This window comes from Somniosus microcephalus, chromosome 10 (genome assembly GCF_052327205.1).
Source record: "Somniosus microcephalus isolate GS21.2 chromosome 10, FLI_Smic_1.0, whole genome shotgun sequence".
In the NCBI taxonomy this organism is placed as follows: Eukaryota; Metazoa; Chordata; class Chondrichthyes; order Squaliformes; family Somniosidae; genus Somniosus; species Somniosus microcephalus.
Genome location: NC_140996.1, coordinates 159011198 through 159029127, shown reverse-complemented (window position 1 = coordinate 159029127; position 17930 = coordinate 159011198). Strand labels below are relative to the sequence as shown.

Sequence of the window (17930 nt, the reverse complement as noted above, 5' to 3'; positions counted from 1 at the left end):
ATGTCATTTGTGACTTTGATGAGAGCCGTTTCGGTACTGAGGCAAGGGCAGAAACCTAATTGGAGGGATTCAAACATGGATTTGCGGGAAAGATGGGATCGGATTTGGGAGGCGACAACACGTTCAAGGGCTTTGGAGAGGAAAGGGAGGTTGGAGATGGGGCGGTAGTTTGCAAGGTCGGAGGAGTCAAGGGTTGTTTTTTTGAGGAGAGGGGTGATGACGGCAGATTTGAGGGAGAGAGGGACAGTACCTGAGAGAGAACCGTTAACAATGGGAGCCAGAAAAGGAAGTTGCGTGGTCAGCAGTTTGGTGAGAATGGGGTCAAGGGAGCAGGAAGTGGGCCTCATGGACAAGATGAGCGTGGAGAGGTCATGAGGGGAGATCGGAGAGAAACTGGAGAAAGATGCGAGTTCAGGGCTAAGGCAGGGGGGAACCTTAGAGGAAGTTTGGCCCATGGGCTAGTGGAAGGAAGGGAAATGGCACAGGCAGCTGAACGGATGGTCTCAATCTTAGAGACAAAGAAGTCCATGAGCTCCTCACACTTGTTATCGGAGGTGAGGATGGAGGAGATGGGAGAGGGGTTTAAGAAGACGATTAGCAGTGGAGAATAGAAGCTGGGGTTTATCTTTGCATTCCACAATGATTCTGGAATAGTGAGCAATTTCAAATCTTGAAATGACTAGGCAGTGTTGACAGCAATCATGGAGAAATCCATTACCTAGTTCTTAATATCCATGAAGAGAAGGTGGTGAACAAAGTGAAAGGGAAAAACAAATTGTAAACTCTTTAAATCTGATTTTATTCCAGTCATTAAGTTTCAAACCTGAAGTGTCCCCTTCTCCTCCAAATTTTGTTCCACTGTGACTATGGTCTGAGTGTCTTACAATAGACCCCAGACCTGCTTCAAGTTGAGTTAATAAATTCTGGAGTTTAGGATCAAAACTCTTACTCCATTTCTCATCCTAAAATTAAAATCAGAAAATATATTATTCATAGAATCTTACCGTTGCGTTGTGCCGGCTCTTTGAAAGAGCTATCCAATTAATCCCATTACCCGGCTCTTATCCCTGCAAATTTTTCCATTTCAAGTATATATCCAATTTAAAATTTATAAAGACCTAATGATTTTAAAAGTCTGGCCACCATCAGTTAATCATCAAGATGTTTAAAAAGAGTAATTCAGGTTGTAGATCTTAATGGCCCATTAAAAATTTGGAACAATGAGCAAAAAGACAGAGCCCGGCATATATAGTTTTGCCCACACAAGATGATTTTTGTTGACATTATTCATTATCAGGGGATACCCTATAAAAATATCCAATTTCAATGCACAACAGGGCACATACTAAAATGGTCAGTGCAAGCTCCTATAGAAACATGCATACACACTTAATGAATACAATCAGCATAATGCTGAATAATTGAAGACTATACAGTTTGCACAAAGGTTAAACTGGGAGTTAAAGGTTAAATAATGTGGTGCAATTTCAATTTAATGGCAATCCTACACTAATTATATTTGCACAAGTATACAATGGCAGATTACAAGATCCAGGAAGATTAATAGCTCCTGATTAAAATTTAAACCATTATTTACTGGTTACTTAAGTCATCTCTAAATATACTTACCCAGTATGAAAAATTTAACAGATACAAATGCATTTCTTTTCCTACATTTATGAAAAGATACATATATCTATTTCTATATTTATGATTAAGCAATTGCGTAGTACAAATTAACAGACATGGATATACATAAAACTAGAATAGCATAGCTTGTTCCATTATTTATTTTATCTTTACAGGCATCAGATCAAAAAAGTGGCTTTTTAATAGCAGTTTAAATACATACCTTCAAAAGTACTGGTGCAAATATTTGACGTATTACTTGATAAAGAGCACTTATAGGTGAATCCAGCATAGATGACACAAGTATATTGGTGTGCAAATTTTCCTCAGTAATGACATCTGGGCGCATCTTAAAGAACACCAGTATTTTGTCCTTTATGTCACCTGGTTCAACCTACAATTGAAAGAAACTACATTCCAGAATCACTGAAAGCCATATGCAGCAATATTAGATTTTTTAAACAGGTAACAGAACTACAGTACATTGTTCGTACAATTATGACCCTTTTAATCTTTTTCCATTTCCAGATGTACAATATGCGCAATCCAAAATGTTTTCCTTTACAGCTCTAACATTATCAACAAGAATTCCAGACAAGGTGTTTCTGCTATGTTCTCGGTGATCTGTTTGGGATTTTACTGCCTTCTTCACAAACTAAATTGTGTTCTCGCAATACCAGTGTTATTGAAAACAAGCGTAAATATCCCCCAAGCACAACTGGATGCCTCAGGTCCCATTTTCTATGTAGCAGCTCTTCCCGCTGAACTGCTGCTTCAAAAATTAAACACTGCACTGTTTCTATATGCAAGGTTTTTGTTAACGAAAAAAAAAATGGTTAACATAAGAATATAAGAAATAGGAGTAGGAGTCGGCCATAAGGCCCCTCCAGTCTGCTCCGCCATTCAATACGATCATGGCTGAACTTTTACATCAACTCCACTTTTCTGCCCTATCCCCATATCCCTTGATTCCCCTAGTGCTGAAAAATCTATCGCTCTGTCTTGAATGTACTCAACGACTGATCATCCACAGCTCTCTGGGTAGAGAATTCCAAAGATTCACAATGAGTGAAGAAATTTCTCCTCATCTCAGTCCTAAATAGCCAACCCCTTATTCTGAGAGTGAGATCCCCTAGTTTTAGACTCACCAGCAAAGAAAAAACAGCCTCTCAGCATCTTATATGTTTCAATGAAATCATCTCTCATTCTTCTAAACGCCAAAGAATAGGCCCATTTTACTCAATCTCTCATGCGACAGCCCTCTCATCCCAGGAATCAATGGAGTGAACCATCTGACACCTTCTTGCCCAATCACTTAACTGGTCTATATCCCGCTGCAGCCTCTTTACGCCCTCCTCACAGCTTACTTTCCCACTGCGAGAATCCTGGGAAGTCTCTAATTTTATATTCTCTTACTAACTAACCTGAACTAAATCAATTGACACTATTATTAATTGTAGTTTTAATATTTCATTATATTATTGCTGCACTTATAATCATACTTGTAAACCCTGTTGTATTATGTCCTGGGTAGACTCCAGTTAGATTTTTAAATGGGAGACCGACACGCTAGGCCTTGCTTGGCCAAATTAATGACGCAGTCAGCAGCCTTCCTGGCACACAAACAGCAGACAGCTAGCCTGGGAAGCAAGGTCACGTGTGGCTGCCACGGTGTTGGAATGTTACGATATCTGCAGGCAATAAAAACATAGGCCAACAGCAAGGACGCCACATGGGGACATGTTCCGTTTGTGGTTTTTTTAAAAATTTGTTCATGGGATGTGGGCGTCGCTCGCAAGGCCAGCATTTATTGCCCATCCCTAGTTGTTCTTGAGAAGGTGGTGGTGAGCCGTGTTCCTGAGCCGCTGCAGTCCTTGAGGTGAAGGTACTCCCACAGTGCTATTAGGGAGGGAGTTCCAGGATTTTGACCCAGCGATGATGAAGTAACAGTGATGAAGTCACTGGCAAGGCTTGGAAGCTAAGCAAGAGCCAGGCCTGGTTAGTACCTGGAGGGGTGACCATCAGGGAAGACCAGGTGCAGAAGCGTCGCGGAAGGAGCCCCAAGGAGGGGCGGTTGGTGAGAAGGTCACGGAAGGAGCCCCGGGAGGGGTGGCTGGTGAGCAGGCCCGGGCGTTGGGCTGAAGATTGTCGGACAGGAGGAATGGTGGAAATGGAATGGCGGCGCACACAGACGCAGCGGCTTTGCTTCTCCCAGGACGGTGCTATTTACGTTTAATGTTAATGTTATTTGTACTGGACTCATGGGAGCTTGCAAGATCACATTTCGTTGTTCATGTACTTGTGCATTGTACAATGACAATAAAGTTGAATTATTATTATACTTCCAAGTCAGGATATGAGTCTTGACGGTCAAAAACAGATGCTGTAAGGGTGTCATAAAATGATGACTTGACATGGACAGGCAGGATCATTAAGTACGTGGCATCCCTGGAATTGGACAGGAGGGGATTTCAGGTGTAAATCAATGATTGGGTTAACTGGTCCCAATAGGCTTTGCTGAGAAAAAGTATAAGAAGGGATCTCTCAAACACTTCGGTTGTAGAGGTATTCGGCAAAGAGCTTGGGAGCATCCATCGGATGAGCAGTGAAGGGATCCGGATTGGCAGAGGACCCACACGCGTCCCACCAGGTGGATGAATGAGCCGCGGCCAGGGCCGACGGGGGTGGACTCTTGGAGATTGTGTCTTCTACCCAAGGCATAATGGGTAATATAAATCTTGATTATGCCTTGTTTTACTACTGCTCCAATGCTGTAATGCATCAAGTCTCACTTACACTGAATACAATATAATTATTGTCACCAATACAGATCAAGTTAAATCTTTTGGAACTTAAGGTTAATTGGCAAAGACCCAGATACTCTACACTACATAGCTTTGTATCGTCAGCAAACTTGCATATATTACACTCGGTCTCTTCATCTAAGTAAATCGCTATAGATTGTAAATAGCTGAGGCCCAAGCACTGATCCTTGCGGCACTCCACTAGTTACACCCAGTCATCCAGAAAATGACCTATTTATTCCTACTCTGTTTTCTGTCCGACAACCAATCCTCAATCCAAACTAATATATTACCCACAATCCCATGAGCCCGAATCTTGTGCAACAATCTATTGCGTGGCACCATATCGAATGCCTTCTGAAAATCCAAAAATACTACATCTACTGGTATCTTTTAATCTAATTTCCCAATTTACCTCAGCCAACTCGACTCGTACCTCTGTAATTGGCTTTGTTTAAATTTAAGACCCTAGTTTCAGACTTAAACACATCAATCTCAAATTTAATATGAAATTCGATCATATTAAGATCACTCTCCCTAGAGGATCATTTACGATAAGATTACTAATTAACCCTGTCTCATTACACGATACTAGATCTAAAATAACCTGTTCCCTAGTTGGTTCCTCAACCACTTGGTCACCCTGCAACCACAGCTCAGTAATGGCTACTAGATCAAATCCATTTATCTCTATTTGTGCCATTCATTCATCTATCTTGTTACGAGTGCTTTGTGCATTCATTCAGACACCTTTAATTTTAACTTCTTACTATTTTTCCTGTGGCCTTAGTCGCTAATGTCCTATTACCATTGTTAAGCTCTCTGTACTTTCCTGACACAATCTGCTTGATTTTACCCAAATTGTAGGGATTTTATTTGTCCAAAACCAAATTCTTCCTGATGGTAATTTCAATATCAACTTACCACCACACAGAATTAAGCAGCAGAGATATTTAGGCCCGTTTTCAAATTAGATATGGGTTCAACTGGTTGATAAAGAAGAAAAAACTTGCATTTATATAGCACCTTTCATGACCTCAGATCCCAAAGCACAGCCAATTAAGTATTTTGAAGTGTAGTCATTGTTGTAATGTAGGGAAACACAACAGCCAAATCTGTACACAGCAAGGTCCCACAAACAGCAATGACGAGATAATCTGTTTTAAGTGGTGTTGTTTGAGGAATAAATATTGGCCAGTACACTGGCTCAGTGCATGAAATGGGATGGAAAAGATGATGATGAAACCCTAAGTGAGAGAAGAAACTTTTAATTTAATAACCAGAAAAGCATATTTTGATTATAGAACTAATGTTTATGATTAATTGTAGGTGTTTCCACTACAATCTGAGGTAGTATCTTGAAATGACGAGATATATAGAGTGAATACAGAGCTAATAGTTTCAGAACTGCAGTAAACAACAATGGGTGGTAGAAAAGGTTGACTAGATAGATCAATGATTGTCTGCCAAAAACATTGCTACGATACTGTGTACTATGTTATTGGCCCGGATTTTGCAGTGGTAATGACAGCGAACTGTCAGCGTTCGCCGTCATTACCTCATCTGAAACTGACCGTAACATCAAGATTTAGCACATGCGCAGATAAACACAGAAATCCTGAAGTTGTGGTCAGTCATTGCCTGCTCTGCCACAGGCTGCGCTGTAGAACTCCCCGTAGCCGGCAATCAGTGAAATCAGTTGAACTGACAAAGTTATGCTTTTACGATCTAATTGCGCTGTTAAACACCTGATTAAAAGTTAAGCCCAGTTGGAATAGGTGTAACTGGGGTTTTACTGGTGTATTGACTGCTCAACAACCATTTTGGCCCTGAAAATCTTATTTTATATTTGTGGAATGTCAAATTTCTCCATTAAGATAGAAAATTACAAGATTTTTTTTTAATTTTAATTTTGTTTATGACATTTCAGCTTCTACCTTAACCACATTTGTATGTCCCAATCTTTATTTTGCTATATGTAAAAAAAATTTAAAGTGAATTTAATCAGTGCTTTTTATTTCCTGGTTTGCAGTTAGTGAGAATTTTTCAATGCAATTGGCTACTTTGACAGCTTGATGACGTCACTGCTGCATCGCGCTGGGGATACCCTTCTGACAGTGCTACATCAGGAAACCTAAAGATTTCACCACAGAGATCGCACGATCTTTGTGGGCAGGTTTTTTTCGTCGTCACCGGCGATCGCCATCACTTCGCTGCTGACCACAAATTCCGGGCCACTATTTTAAAAGTATAAATTTATCTGTGCAATGTATGCAATATCACAGTAGTCCCGTGCAATACTTCAACAATGAACAGTGAGCAAAAACAGTATTGTTACAATGTCAGAAGCTGTGACCGGTTCACATCATCGCATTACTAAAATCTGGTAATTCCCTCATTTCTGCTGGCAAATTTAGGAAGTGGCTCCAAGCTTTAGGAGTACATGGCTAACAAGGGATGCTCTGCAGCATGATACTTTGAAATGGGGCCATATCTGCCGCAGAACCCATACAGAGAGGCCTTTGGATCACTCATTGGGGAAGCGTGCAGTAGAGTTTGTAATTTTGCACCAGTGTACTGAGCAGATTGAATGGCGATCCCATCTGTTCCCACTGTACCCAGCCCAATTGCATAATATTCTGGAATGTTTGTCACGGTATTCCACAATTGCACACTGGCATGGACTTTCTTAATGACGTATAGGCACATACCATCCTCCACAAGGACCTTGAAGGTGGAAGGGCCTCGTGTGTGGCTGATGCAACTCTCATAGGAAAGTTTGCAACATTTACATAATCTCAGAAGCCCTGCGGAGGATCCCGTGACAGGTGATAAGTCTTTTTGCCACTCAACTGCGCACTTTGCACTTGCCTCTTTGAGCAGGTGTTTTAGAGCTTCGGACAACTCCTCTCCCTAATATGGAGTCTTCACTAGCCTCGCAAATGGATTTATTGGCTCAAGATGTGACTTCTCCTTACAGCCCTCCTAGCTCCACCCTATGCAAAGGCAACTCATCCAAAACTCAAGCAACCACATTCTATCCTGCACTTTGACTTGTCGCCCACAAACTTCATCCTCGTCAACCACCTTCTTCCAGTTCAAAATCCTTGGCCTTGTGTCCTCCCTATCTCCTCCAGCCTTACATCCCAGCTCATCCGCTTCTGCTGGGAAACTTTTCAACCGTCTCGCTTAAACTCTCTCGAACTTCCTCCGTAAACCTTTGACTTGCTATTTTGGCCGCACATTCGGTCATCTCAACTAACTTTTCTACTCCTGTTCGGTGTCTGCACTCTACTATGTGAAGTGCCTCGGGTGTTCCATTACTTTAAAGATGCTGATTTAGTAAAAATGGCATTGGTTAGGGGCTCGTATATGATATAACAGAACTCAATGAAGACAACTCCTCTGTGGAGATAATTATGTTATGCAATTTATTAATTGAGAATACACATGCACTAGAAATGAAAGATTACTGCAGACATCATACAGCCAAACATATGCACAATTCAAATACAGCATGGAACATTTTAAAGGACTTTTTGCGTCTGTATTGGAGATTTAATAAACTCAATATCAGCATGCTGGTTAAGGTAAATATTAAGTAAATAGCTTTAAAAAAAAAACTTGTGCTGTACTGAGAGATTGTGTAGAAGGAATAAAGATTTGCCACATTGTTAGGTCTCTTGGATTAGACTTGATCTTTCAAGGAAGACATTTAATAGATTAGCATAATTTTCTCCAGATGTAGTTTAATCATTTGAGTCAATCTTCTTTCCCACCTATTTGAGTTCATTAATAAGTTGCTATCTGTGATCCTGTAGTGTTGACAATTTCTAATAATTTGTCATCTGTGGCTCAGGAGTTTGTGGATTCAAATCCCACTCCAAAGACTTGAGCACCTACTCTGGGCTGACACTCTAGTGCAGTACTGAGGAAATGCTGCACTGTCGGAGATGCCGTCTTTTGGATGAAACATTAAACAGAGGTTCCCTCTGCCCTCTCAGGTGGACCTAACAGATCCCATGGCATTATTTCGAAAAAGAGCTGGGGAGTTCTCCCCGGTGTCCTGGCCAAAATGGCTGCGGTGTTCCCTACATTACCAGTGACTACACTTCAAAAGTACTTCATTGACTTTAAAGCGCTGAGGGGCGTCCCGAGGTCAGGAAAGGCGATATATAAATGCAAGTCTTTCTTTCTTTAATTATGCTGATTTTTTTCACAACCATGGTCCATGCATATCTTCACCCCTCTGGTGCAGAGACCATAAATCAAGCCCCAGAGACAGCATCTTTCAATTTTAAAGTTTCGAACATGTCGTTGCTATCCAATTCCTTGCCCACCTCTCCATTTCAGCCTGGCTTCTGTCCTGCCCACAGCAGAGACCGCCCTGGTCAAATTTACCAATAACATTCGGTGTGACTGTGACAATGATGTATGATCCTTAAACTGCTCCTCTTTGACATGGTCATAAACAGTATCCTCTTCACCATCACTCCTCTGTGGTCTATATCTGTAGCGCTGCCCTCTAATAGTTTCAGTTCCATTTGTCCTAATGAATTTGTCACATCTCCCAAAGTGGTTTCTCCTCCTGTGCTCCACAGTCACCTCAGCTTTTCATTCTTGGCCTCCTCCTATTCATTTATATTGCACTCTCTGATGACATTTATATGTAAGCATTGTCTCAGCTTTTATATGTGGCCAGAGATACTCAGCTTTATCTCTCTACTATCATACTTGATTCCAAACCATTGCCACACTGGCTCACTACTTGACTGGCAGTAAGCTGTGGGTGAGTCAGAACTGATTGGAGCTTAAAATGGGCAAGACCCCTGCCAGAAAAGTTCCCATCCTAACCACCGGTCCCATTCCCCTTCCTGGATGTCCACTTCAGGTCAACCCAACAGTGTGCAACATCAGTGTCCAGCATGACCTTGTGCTGAGCTTGAAACCACATCCAGTCCATCACGAAGACTGCCTCCTTCCACCAGCTTCCATCTTTACCTTAGCTGTACTGTCACTAAAATCCTGATCCACACATTTGTTACCTCCAGGCGTTACTTTTCCAAAACCCTCCTCAATGACCACCTGAACTCCATTCCACATAAATTACAATTCATCTAGAACTCTGCCACTCACATCCCATCCTGAACAAAAACCACAATTCCCTATCTTCCTTCATCCTTGCAGCCTCCACTGGCTCCCATCTCTTAGCTCATCAACTTCAAAAAATTAATACAGGTAGACTATCCTTTATCCGAAAACCTCGGGACCAGCCGAGTTTCGGATAAAGGAGAATTTCAGATTTCGGAAGGTGGGTCGGCGGGGGTCGGCGGGGGGTCGTGCGCACGACTTACGCTGACGCTCAGCGTAAGTCAGTCGGGGTCGGCGGGGGTCGGGGCCGGCGGGGTGGTCGGCGGTTGTCGGGGCCGGCGGTTGTCGGGGCTGGCGGGGTCGGCGGTTGTCGGGGTCGGCGGGGGGGATCGGCGGTTGTCGGGGCCGGCGGGGTCCGCGGGGGGGGTCGGCGGTTGTCGGGGCTGGCGGGGTCGGCGGTTGTCGGGGCCGGCGGGGGGGTCGGCGGTTGTCGGGGTCGGCGGGGGGGGTCGGCGGTTGTCGGGGCTGGCGGGGTCGGCGGTTGTCGGGGCCGGCGGGGTCCGCGGGGGGGGTCGGCGGTTGTCGGGGCTGGCGGGGTCGGCGGTTGTCGGGGCCGGCGGGGGGGTCGGCGGTTGTCGGGGTCGGCGGGGGGGGTCGGCGGTTGTCGGGGCTGGCGGGGTCGGCGGTTGTCGGGGCCGGCGGGGTCCGCGGGGGGGGGTCGGCGGTTGTCGGGGCTGGCGGGGTCGGCGGGGTCCGCGGGGGGGGTCGGCGGTTGTCGGGGCCGGCGGGGTCCGCGGGGGGGGTCGGCGGTTGTCGGGGCCGGCGGGGTCCGCGGCGGGGTCGGCGGTTGTCGGGGCCGGCGGGGTCGTCGTGCGCACGACTTACCCTTTATCCGAACTTCCGAAACCGGAACCCTCTAAAAACCGAAGTTTTTTTCGTTCGTACGCACGACTTACGCTGAACGAAAAAACCTTCGGTTTTTAGAGGGTTTCGGTTTTCGGAAGTCCGGATAAAGGGTAGTCTACCTGTATTTGTAATTGCACCCCTCCACAATCTTGCTCCTCCTTTTTTTTAAATTTGTTTATGGGATGTGGGCATCGCTGGCAAGGCCAGCATTTATTGCCCAACAGAAGGTGGTGGTGAGCTGCCTTCTTGAACCACTGCAGTCCATGTGGTGAAAGTACTCCCACAGTGCTGTTAGGGAAAGAGTTCCAGTATTTTGACCCAGCGACGATGAAGGATCGACAATATACTTCTAAGTCAGGATGGTGTGTGACTTGGAGGGGAAGTTGTTCCCATGCGTTGGCTGCCCTTGTCCTTCTAGGTGGAAGAGGTCGTGGGTTTGGGAGCTGCTGTCGAAGAAGCCGACACACTGCAGCCACGGTGCGCCGGTGGTGGAGGGAGTAAATGTTTAAGGTGGTGGATGGGGTGCCATGTGATGAAGTTGCTTCCACAGTGCCGTTAGGTAGAGAATTCCAGAATTTTAAACCAGTGACAATGAAGGAACTACCCATTGACTCAGAGCTTCTAATTTTAAAGTTGAAGTAGCTGTCCTCGGACATTTCCAGTGAGATGTGCTATATCTGTACACACTGCTGTGCAAGAACAGGTAAGAACAGTCAGCATCCAGTACAAATGAATCTGCCTAGTATCTAACCTTTCTTCCACCTTCAAAGATACTCAAATTGAGAAGAGCACTTATGATTTAAGATCCACGATAGAGCAGTTTGCTTTCTTTCTTTATCAGCACCCAGCCACTGGATTCAATACCCATCACCAGCACACTGTGGCTGCAGTGTGCATGAGTGTGCATGATCAATAGGATACACTGCAGCAACTCACTATGGTTACTTCAACAGCACTTCCCTCTCCTTCAATAGTAGCATCTACCAGACAAAGTGGAAAATTGCCCACGTATGTCCTGCCCACAAAAAGCAAGACAAATCCAATCCGGCCAACTACCGCCCCATCAGCCTACTCTCAATCATCAGCAAAGTGATGGAAAGGGTCATCGGCAGTGCTATCAAGCAGCACTTACTCACCAATAATCACCGAAGCTCAGTTTGGGTTCTGCCAGGGCCACTCAGCTCCAGACCTTATTACAGCTATTGTCCAAACATGGAAAAAAAGAGTTGAAGTCCAGGGGTGAGGTGAGTGTGACTGCCCTTGACATCAAGGCAGCATTAAACCAAATGTGGTACCAAGGACCAACAGTAAAATTGAAGTCAATGGGGAAAGCAAAGAGTTGGAATAAACGGGTCTTTTTCCGAGTGGCAGGCAGTGACTAGTGGGATACCGCAAGGATCGGTCCTAGGACCCCAGCATTTCACATTATATATTAATGATCTATACGAGGGAACTAGATGTAATATCTCCAAGTTTGCAGACGACACAAAGCTGGGTGGGCGTGTGTGCTGTGAGGAGGATGCCGAGAAACTCCAGTATGATTTGGACAGCGGTTGGGTGATTGGGCAGGAGCATGGCAGATGCAATATTACGTGGATAAATGCGAGGTTATCCACTTTGGTGTTAAAAACAGGAAGGCAGATAATTATCTGAATGGCAATAGATTGGGAGAAGGGGAAGTGCAACGAGACCTGGGTGTCCTTGAGCACCAGTCGCTGAAGGTAAGCATGCAGGTGCAGCAGGCGGTTAAGAAGGCAAATGGTATGTTGGCCTTCGTAGCAAGAGGGTTCGAGTACAGGAACAAGGATGTCTTGCTGCAGTTGTACAGGGCCTTGGTGAGACCACACCTTGAGTATTGTGTGCAGTTTTGGTCGCCTTATCGGAGGAAGGATGTTCTTGCCATGGAGGGAGTGCAGCGAAGATTCACCAGACTGATACCTGGGATGGCAGGAATGACGTATGAGGAGAGATTGGGTCGCTTGGGCTTATACTCGCTGGAGTTTAGAAGAATGAGAGGGGATCTCATTGAAACTTATAAAATTCTAACAGGACTAGACAGACTAAATGCAGGAAGGATGTCCCCGATGGCCGGTGAGTCCAGAACCAGGGGTCACAGTCTAAGGATAAGGGGTAAGCCATTTAGGACAGAGATGAGGAGGAATTTCTTCACCCTGAACCTGTGGAATTCTCTACCACAGAAGGCAGTAGAGGCCAATTCATTAAATATATTCAAGAAGGATTTAGATATATTTCTTAAGGCTAAAGGAATCAAGGGATATGGAGAGAAGGCAGGGACAGGGTACTGAATTTGGATGATCAGCCATGATCTCATTGAATGGCGGAGCAGGCTCGAGGGGCCGAATGGCCTACTCCTGCTCCTATCTTCTATGTTTCTATGAAAACTCTCTACTGGCTGGAGTCATACCTAGCACAAAGGAAGATGGCTGTGGTTGTTGGAGGCCAATCATCTCAGCCCCAGAACATCACTGCAGGAGTTCCTCAGGGCTGTGTCCTAGGCCCAACCATCTTCGGCTGCTTCATCAACGACCTTCCCACCATCATAAGGTCAGAAGTGGATATGTTCGCTGATGATTGCACAATGTTCAGTTACATTCACAATTCCTCAGATAATGAAGCAGTCTGTGGCCACATGCTTAAAGACTTAGACAACATCCAGGCTTGGGCTGATAAGTAGCAAGTAAAATTTGCGCTACACAAGTGCCAGGCAATGACCATTTCCAACAAGAGAGTGTCTAACCACGTCCCCTTAATGGCATTAACATCGTCAAATCCCCCACCATCAACATCCCGGGGGTCACCGTTAAGTAGAAACTTAACTGGACCAGCCACATAAATACTGTGGCTACAAGAGCAGGTCAGAGGCTGGGTATTCTGCAGCGAGTGACTCACGTCCCTTCTCCCCAAATCCTTTCCACCATCTACAAAAAAACTTCTACCACCAAGGACAAAAGCAGCAAGGTCACGGGAACACCTCCAAGTTATACACCATCCTGATGTAGATACATATCACCATTCCTTCATTGTCACTGCATAACACCATTGTGGGAGCACCATCACACTAGCATTACACCAGTTCAAGGAGAATGCCCATCATTACCTTCACAGGCTAACTAAAGACAGGCATTAAGTGCACCTTGCCAGCATCACCCACATCTTGAGAACAAATCTTGAAAAAAATGTTGATTGCAGTAATGATAACCACAACAACACTTTTTTTAAATAGTCACTTTTTATCGCCCATTTTACATAAACAAGCTGAGACACCGCACATTCCTAGCCTGAGATCACTATCAAGTAAATCCTCTTCAGTCCATTTGCTTGAACGAATCGGGGGTTGTAAAAAAACTCTCACATTTTATATAAGAGCACTTTCGGCCAGCCGAAGACTTCCCAGTCCTCGCATTCCTAATTTGCACCAGCAGCACTGACCCCACCAGACATAAAACAAATCTATTCTAAAGTGTGTGTTTGAGTATTTAAATGTTCTTTCATTGTTTTATTTTTAGTTATTAGAAATTTCAGTCAATCCACATGCTTCACATCCTACAGGCACACATGCCAGATGCCAAACTTTTAAAGATAGATTAAATAGGTAGATTAGATAAATAAAGATAGAATAGATAAATTTGTTCAACCACAGGATATACAAAGCCCAACAAACCTTAGCACTGTGGTGTAATTTTGACAAAACCAATACAATTTTGATATTAATCTGTGCAATACTTGTCCTTGTACAAAGATTGACACTGAAACACCAGATCATTAATAACGTTTTTCTACTTGTGAAAAGGAGACAAAAAATATTGATTAATTACAAATATTTTGCTGATCAGTTAGTAATTCACACATTGGTTCTACAAGTCATCATAAAAATGCATCATCAAAGATGACCCTGGCCTAACCTTTAAAGAATGAGGACTCGTTAATGAAAAAAATGAGACAATGCCTGATATTCTCGATAATTAATAACCCATTAACAAAATTACAGCAAAGTGTGGTTTTCAAAGTGAATTTCTGAGAAATCAATTTCCATTATGGAGAAAAACAGACGGTCTAATTTTTCTGTTAAGAGGAATATCACCCCCCAAGTGTGATCTTTAGTAATCTTTTATAAAAAAGTTACAAAGCATTATTTTATTTTTTTCAACTTTTCCCAGGTATTCCGCTAACAGAACTGATTTCTAGCTTAGGGAGGGAGATTAACTGCACAACCAAAATACATGTTCCTATGTTGATGACTGTCTCCCTGCTGGTGGTAATTCAGCTCTCACAGAATCAGCAACAGTAACTTGTCCTAACCAATTACTACAATATCATCTCATTTAGATCTGAAATAAGAATATTCACTATTACCTAAAAAAATAAACAAAAAAACCTAGAATGCTTAATAGGGTCCCGATTAAATAAAAAAGGTTTTTAACTTAAAAAAAAAAAAAATTTCCAATTAAAATTTATGCTTGATAAGTTAAGTAATGCCAGAAATAAAAACAGAAAATTCTGGAGAAACTCAGCAGGTCAGGCAGCATCTGTGAAGAGAGAAACAGAGTTAATGTTTCAGGTCGATGACCTTTCGTCAGAACTGGAAAAAAAGCAGGAAGTGGAACAGATTTTTAAGCAAGTGTAGGAGCTGGGAAAGGGGGGAGGGGATGAAAGAACAAAAGGGAAGGTCTTTGATAGGATGGAAAGCGGGAGAGATTAAGAGACATTAAGAGATATTCAAGGCAAAAGGAGATGGTAATGGAACAGGTTAAGAAACAAAGGATGGCTCTAGATAGTGTAAATTGTGCTGGCAGAATGAAAGACAGCTGCCATGTGGGGGAAGAAGAAAAAAAAAGACAAGAAGTGTGGATAAAAATATATATATAATAGGGGCCAAGGTTATGATCTGAAATTGTTAAACTCTGTATTGAGTCCGGAAGGCTGTAAAGTGCCTAATCGAAAGATGAGGTGCTGTTCCTCGAGCTTACGCTGAGCTTCCGTGGAACAATGCAAGAGCCCGAGGACGGTGAGGTCTGAGTGGGAGTGGAGCAGTGAATTAAAGTGACAGGCGACCAGAAGCTCGGGGTCCCCCTTACGGACTGAACAGAGGTGTTCCGCAAAGCAGTCACCCAATCTGCGTTTGGTCTCCCCAATGTAGAGGAGACCACATCGTGAGCAGCGAATACAGTATACTAAATTGCGAGAAGTACAAGTAAATCGCGGTTTCACCTGGAAGGGGTGTTTGGGGCCCTGGACAGTGGGAAGGGGGGAGGTATAAGGGCATGTGTTGCACGGGAAGGTGTCGGGTGAAGGGGAAGGAGTGTTGGGGGTGATAGCGGAGTGGACAAGGGTGTCGCGGAGGGAGCGGTCCCTACGGAATGCTGAAAGGGGAAGTGAGGGGAAGATGCGTTTGGTGGTGGGATCACGCTGGAGGTGGCGGAAATGGCGGATGATGATCCGTTGAATGTGGAGGCTGGTGGGGTGAAAGGTGAGGACAATGGGAACTCTGTCGTGGTTCCGGGAGGGAGGGGCAGGGGTGAGGGCAGAAGTGCGGGAGATAGAACGGACACGGTCAAGGGCCGTGTCAACCACTGTAGAGGGGAATCCTCGGTTGAGGGAAAAGGAAGACATGTCAGAAGCACTGGTATGGAAGGTGGCATCGTCAGAGCAGATGCGGCGGAGACTGAGAAACTGGGAGAATGAAATAGAGTCCTTACAGGAGGTGGGGTGGGAGGAAGTGTAGTCCAGGTAGCTGTGGGAGTCAGTGGGCTTGTAGTGAATGTTTGTCAATAACCTATCCCCAGAGATGGAGACGGAGAAGTTGAGGAGGGGAAGGGAAGAGTCGGAGATGGACCATGTGAAGGTGAGGGAAGGGTGGAAATTGGAAGCAAAGTGAATGAAATTATCTAGTTCAGGGCGAGAGCAGGAAACGGCACCGATACAGTCATCAATGTATCGGAAAAAGAGGCGAGGGAGGGGACCTGAGTAGGACTGGAACAAAGAGTGTTCCACATATCCCACAAATGCAGATGCTGGAAATCTGAAATAAAAACAGAAAATGCTGGAGAAACTCAACAGGTCAGGCAGCATCTGTGAAGAGGGAAACAGAGTTAACGTTTCAGGTCGATGACCTTTCGTCAGAACTGGAAAAAAGCAGGAAATGGAACAGATTTTTAAGCAAGTGAAGAGGCTGGGAAAGGGGATGAAAGAACAAAAGGGAAGGTCTTTGATAGGCTGGGAGACAGGAGAGATTAAGAGACATTAAGAGATATTCAAGGCAAAAGGAGATGGTAATGGAACAGGTTAAGAAACAAAAGATGGCTCTAGATGAAGTGTAAATTGTGCTGGCAGAATGGAAGACAGCCGAGGTTATGATCTGAAATTGCTGAACTCTATGTTGAGTCCGGAAGGCTGTAAAGTGCCTAATCGAAAGATGAGGTGCTGTTCCTCGAGCTTACGCTGAGCTTCCATGGAACAATGCAAGAGGCCGAGGACGGTGAGGTCTGAGTGGGAGTGGAGCAGTGAATTAAAGTGACAGGCGACCAGAAGCTCGGGGTCCCCCTTACGGACTGAACAGAGGTGTTCTGCAAAGCGGTCGCCCAATCTGCGTTTGGTCTCCCCAATGTAGAGGAGACCACATCGTGAGCAGCGAATACAGTATACTAAATTGCGAGAAGTACAAGTAAATCGCTGTTTCACCTGGAAGGGGTGTTTGGGGCCCTGGACAGTGGGGAGGGAAAAGGGCATGTGTTGCATCTCCTGCACTTGTCTTTGCAGATGCTGGAAATCTTCAGTATTTTCTTTGTGTAAGTAATGCCAGTGCTGGGAAATGGGACAGCCTTCACATTTGTTACCCAGCATGACCATCAAGCACTTCCAGGTGAAATATAGCAGGTGTTCGTTGGACAGCAAAGCTCTTTTCCCCCCTGCCCTAACAATGTGCTATACTCAACCTCAGAAGAAAACTACCCACTGTATCATTTCCCACAGAAGACTTACTTCAGCCTCTTAAAAGTGAGGTTGACAACTCTGCACTAAATTATGTGAAAATTTTGTGTTGCGGATTTACAGATTGAAACTCCATTTACTAGCCTTACATCCATCATGAAGATCATAGCCAGGAATTTGCGGTCAGGGGCGAAACAAAGACAAAGAAAACGGGGAATTACAGACCGGTAAGCCTGACATCGGTAGTGGGGGAAATGCTAGAATCCGTTATAAAAGATGTAATAGCAGAGCACTTGGAAAACAGTGACAGGATCGGACAAAGTCAACATGGATTTACAAAAGGTAAATCGTGCTTGACTAATCTGCTGCAATTTTTTGAGGATGTAACTGGTAAAATAGATAAGGGAGAACCAGTGGATGTGGTGTATTTGGACTTTCAAAAGGCTTTTGATAAGGTCCCGCATAAGAGATTAGTGTGTAAAGTTAAGGCACATGGGATTGGGGGCAAGGTATTGACTTGGATAGAGAACTGGTTGGCAGACAGAAAGCAAA

General features: G+C 44.3%; 1 protein-coding gene across 6 annotated transcripts in view; it reads right to left on the bottom strand.

The window, feature by feature from the left end:
- Window positions 1–17930, bottom strand: part of dync2h1 (dynein cytoplasmic 2 heavy chain 1) — a 996931-nt gene that overhangs the window by 963934 nt on the left and 15067 nt on the right. For all 6 annotated transcript variants that reach the window (XM_085999037.1, XM_085999042.1, XM_085999039.1 and 3 more), the window contains exons 3-4: window positions 1853–2023; window positions 824–962 (exon numbers count right to left, since the gene is read on the bottom strand). In XM_085999037.1, the coding sequence (XP_085855163.1) occupies window positions 824–962; window positions 1853–2023 (310 nt within the window). The remainder of the gene's footprint in view (window positions 1–823; window positions 963–1852; window positions 2024–17930) is intronic.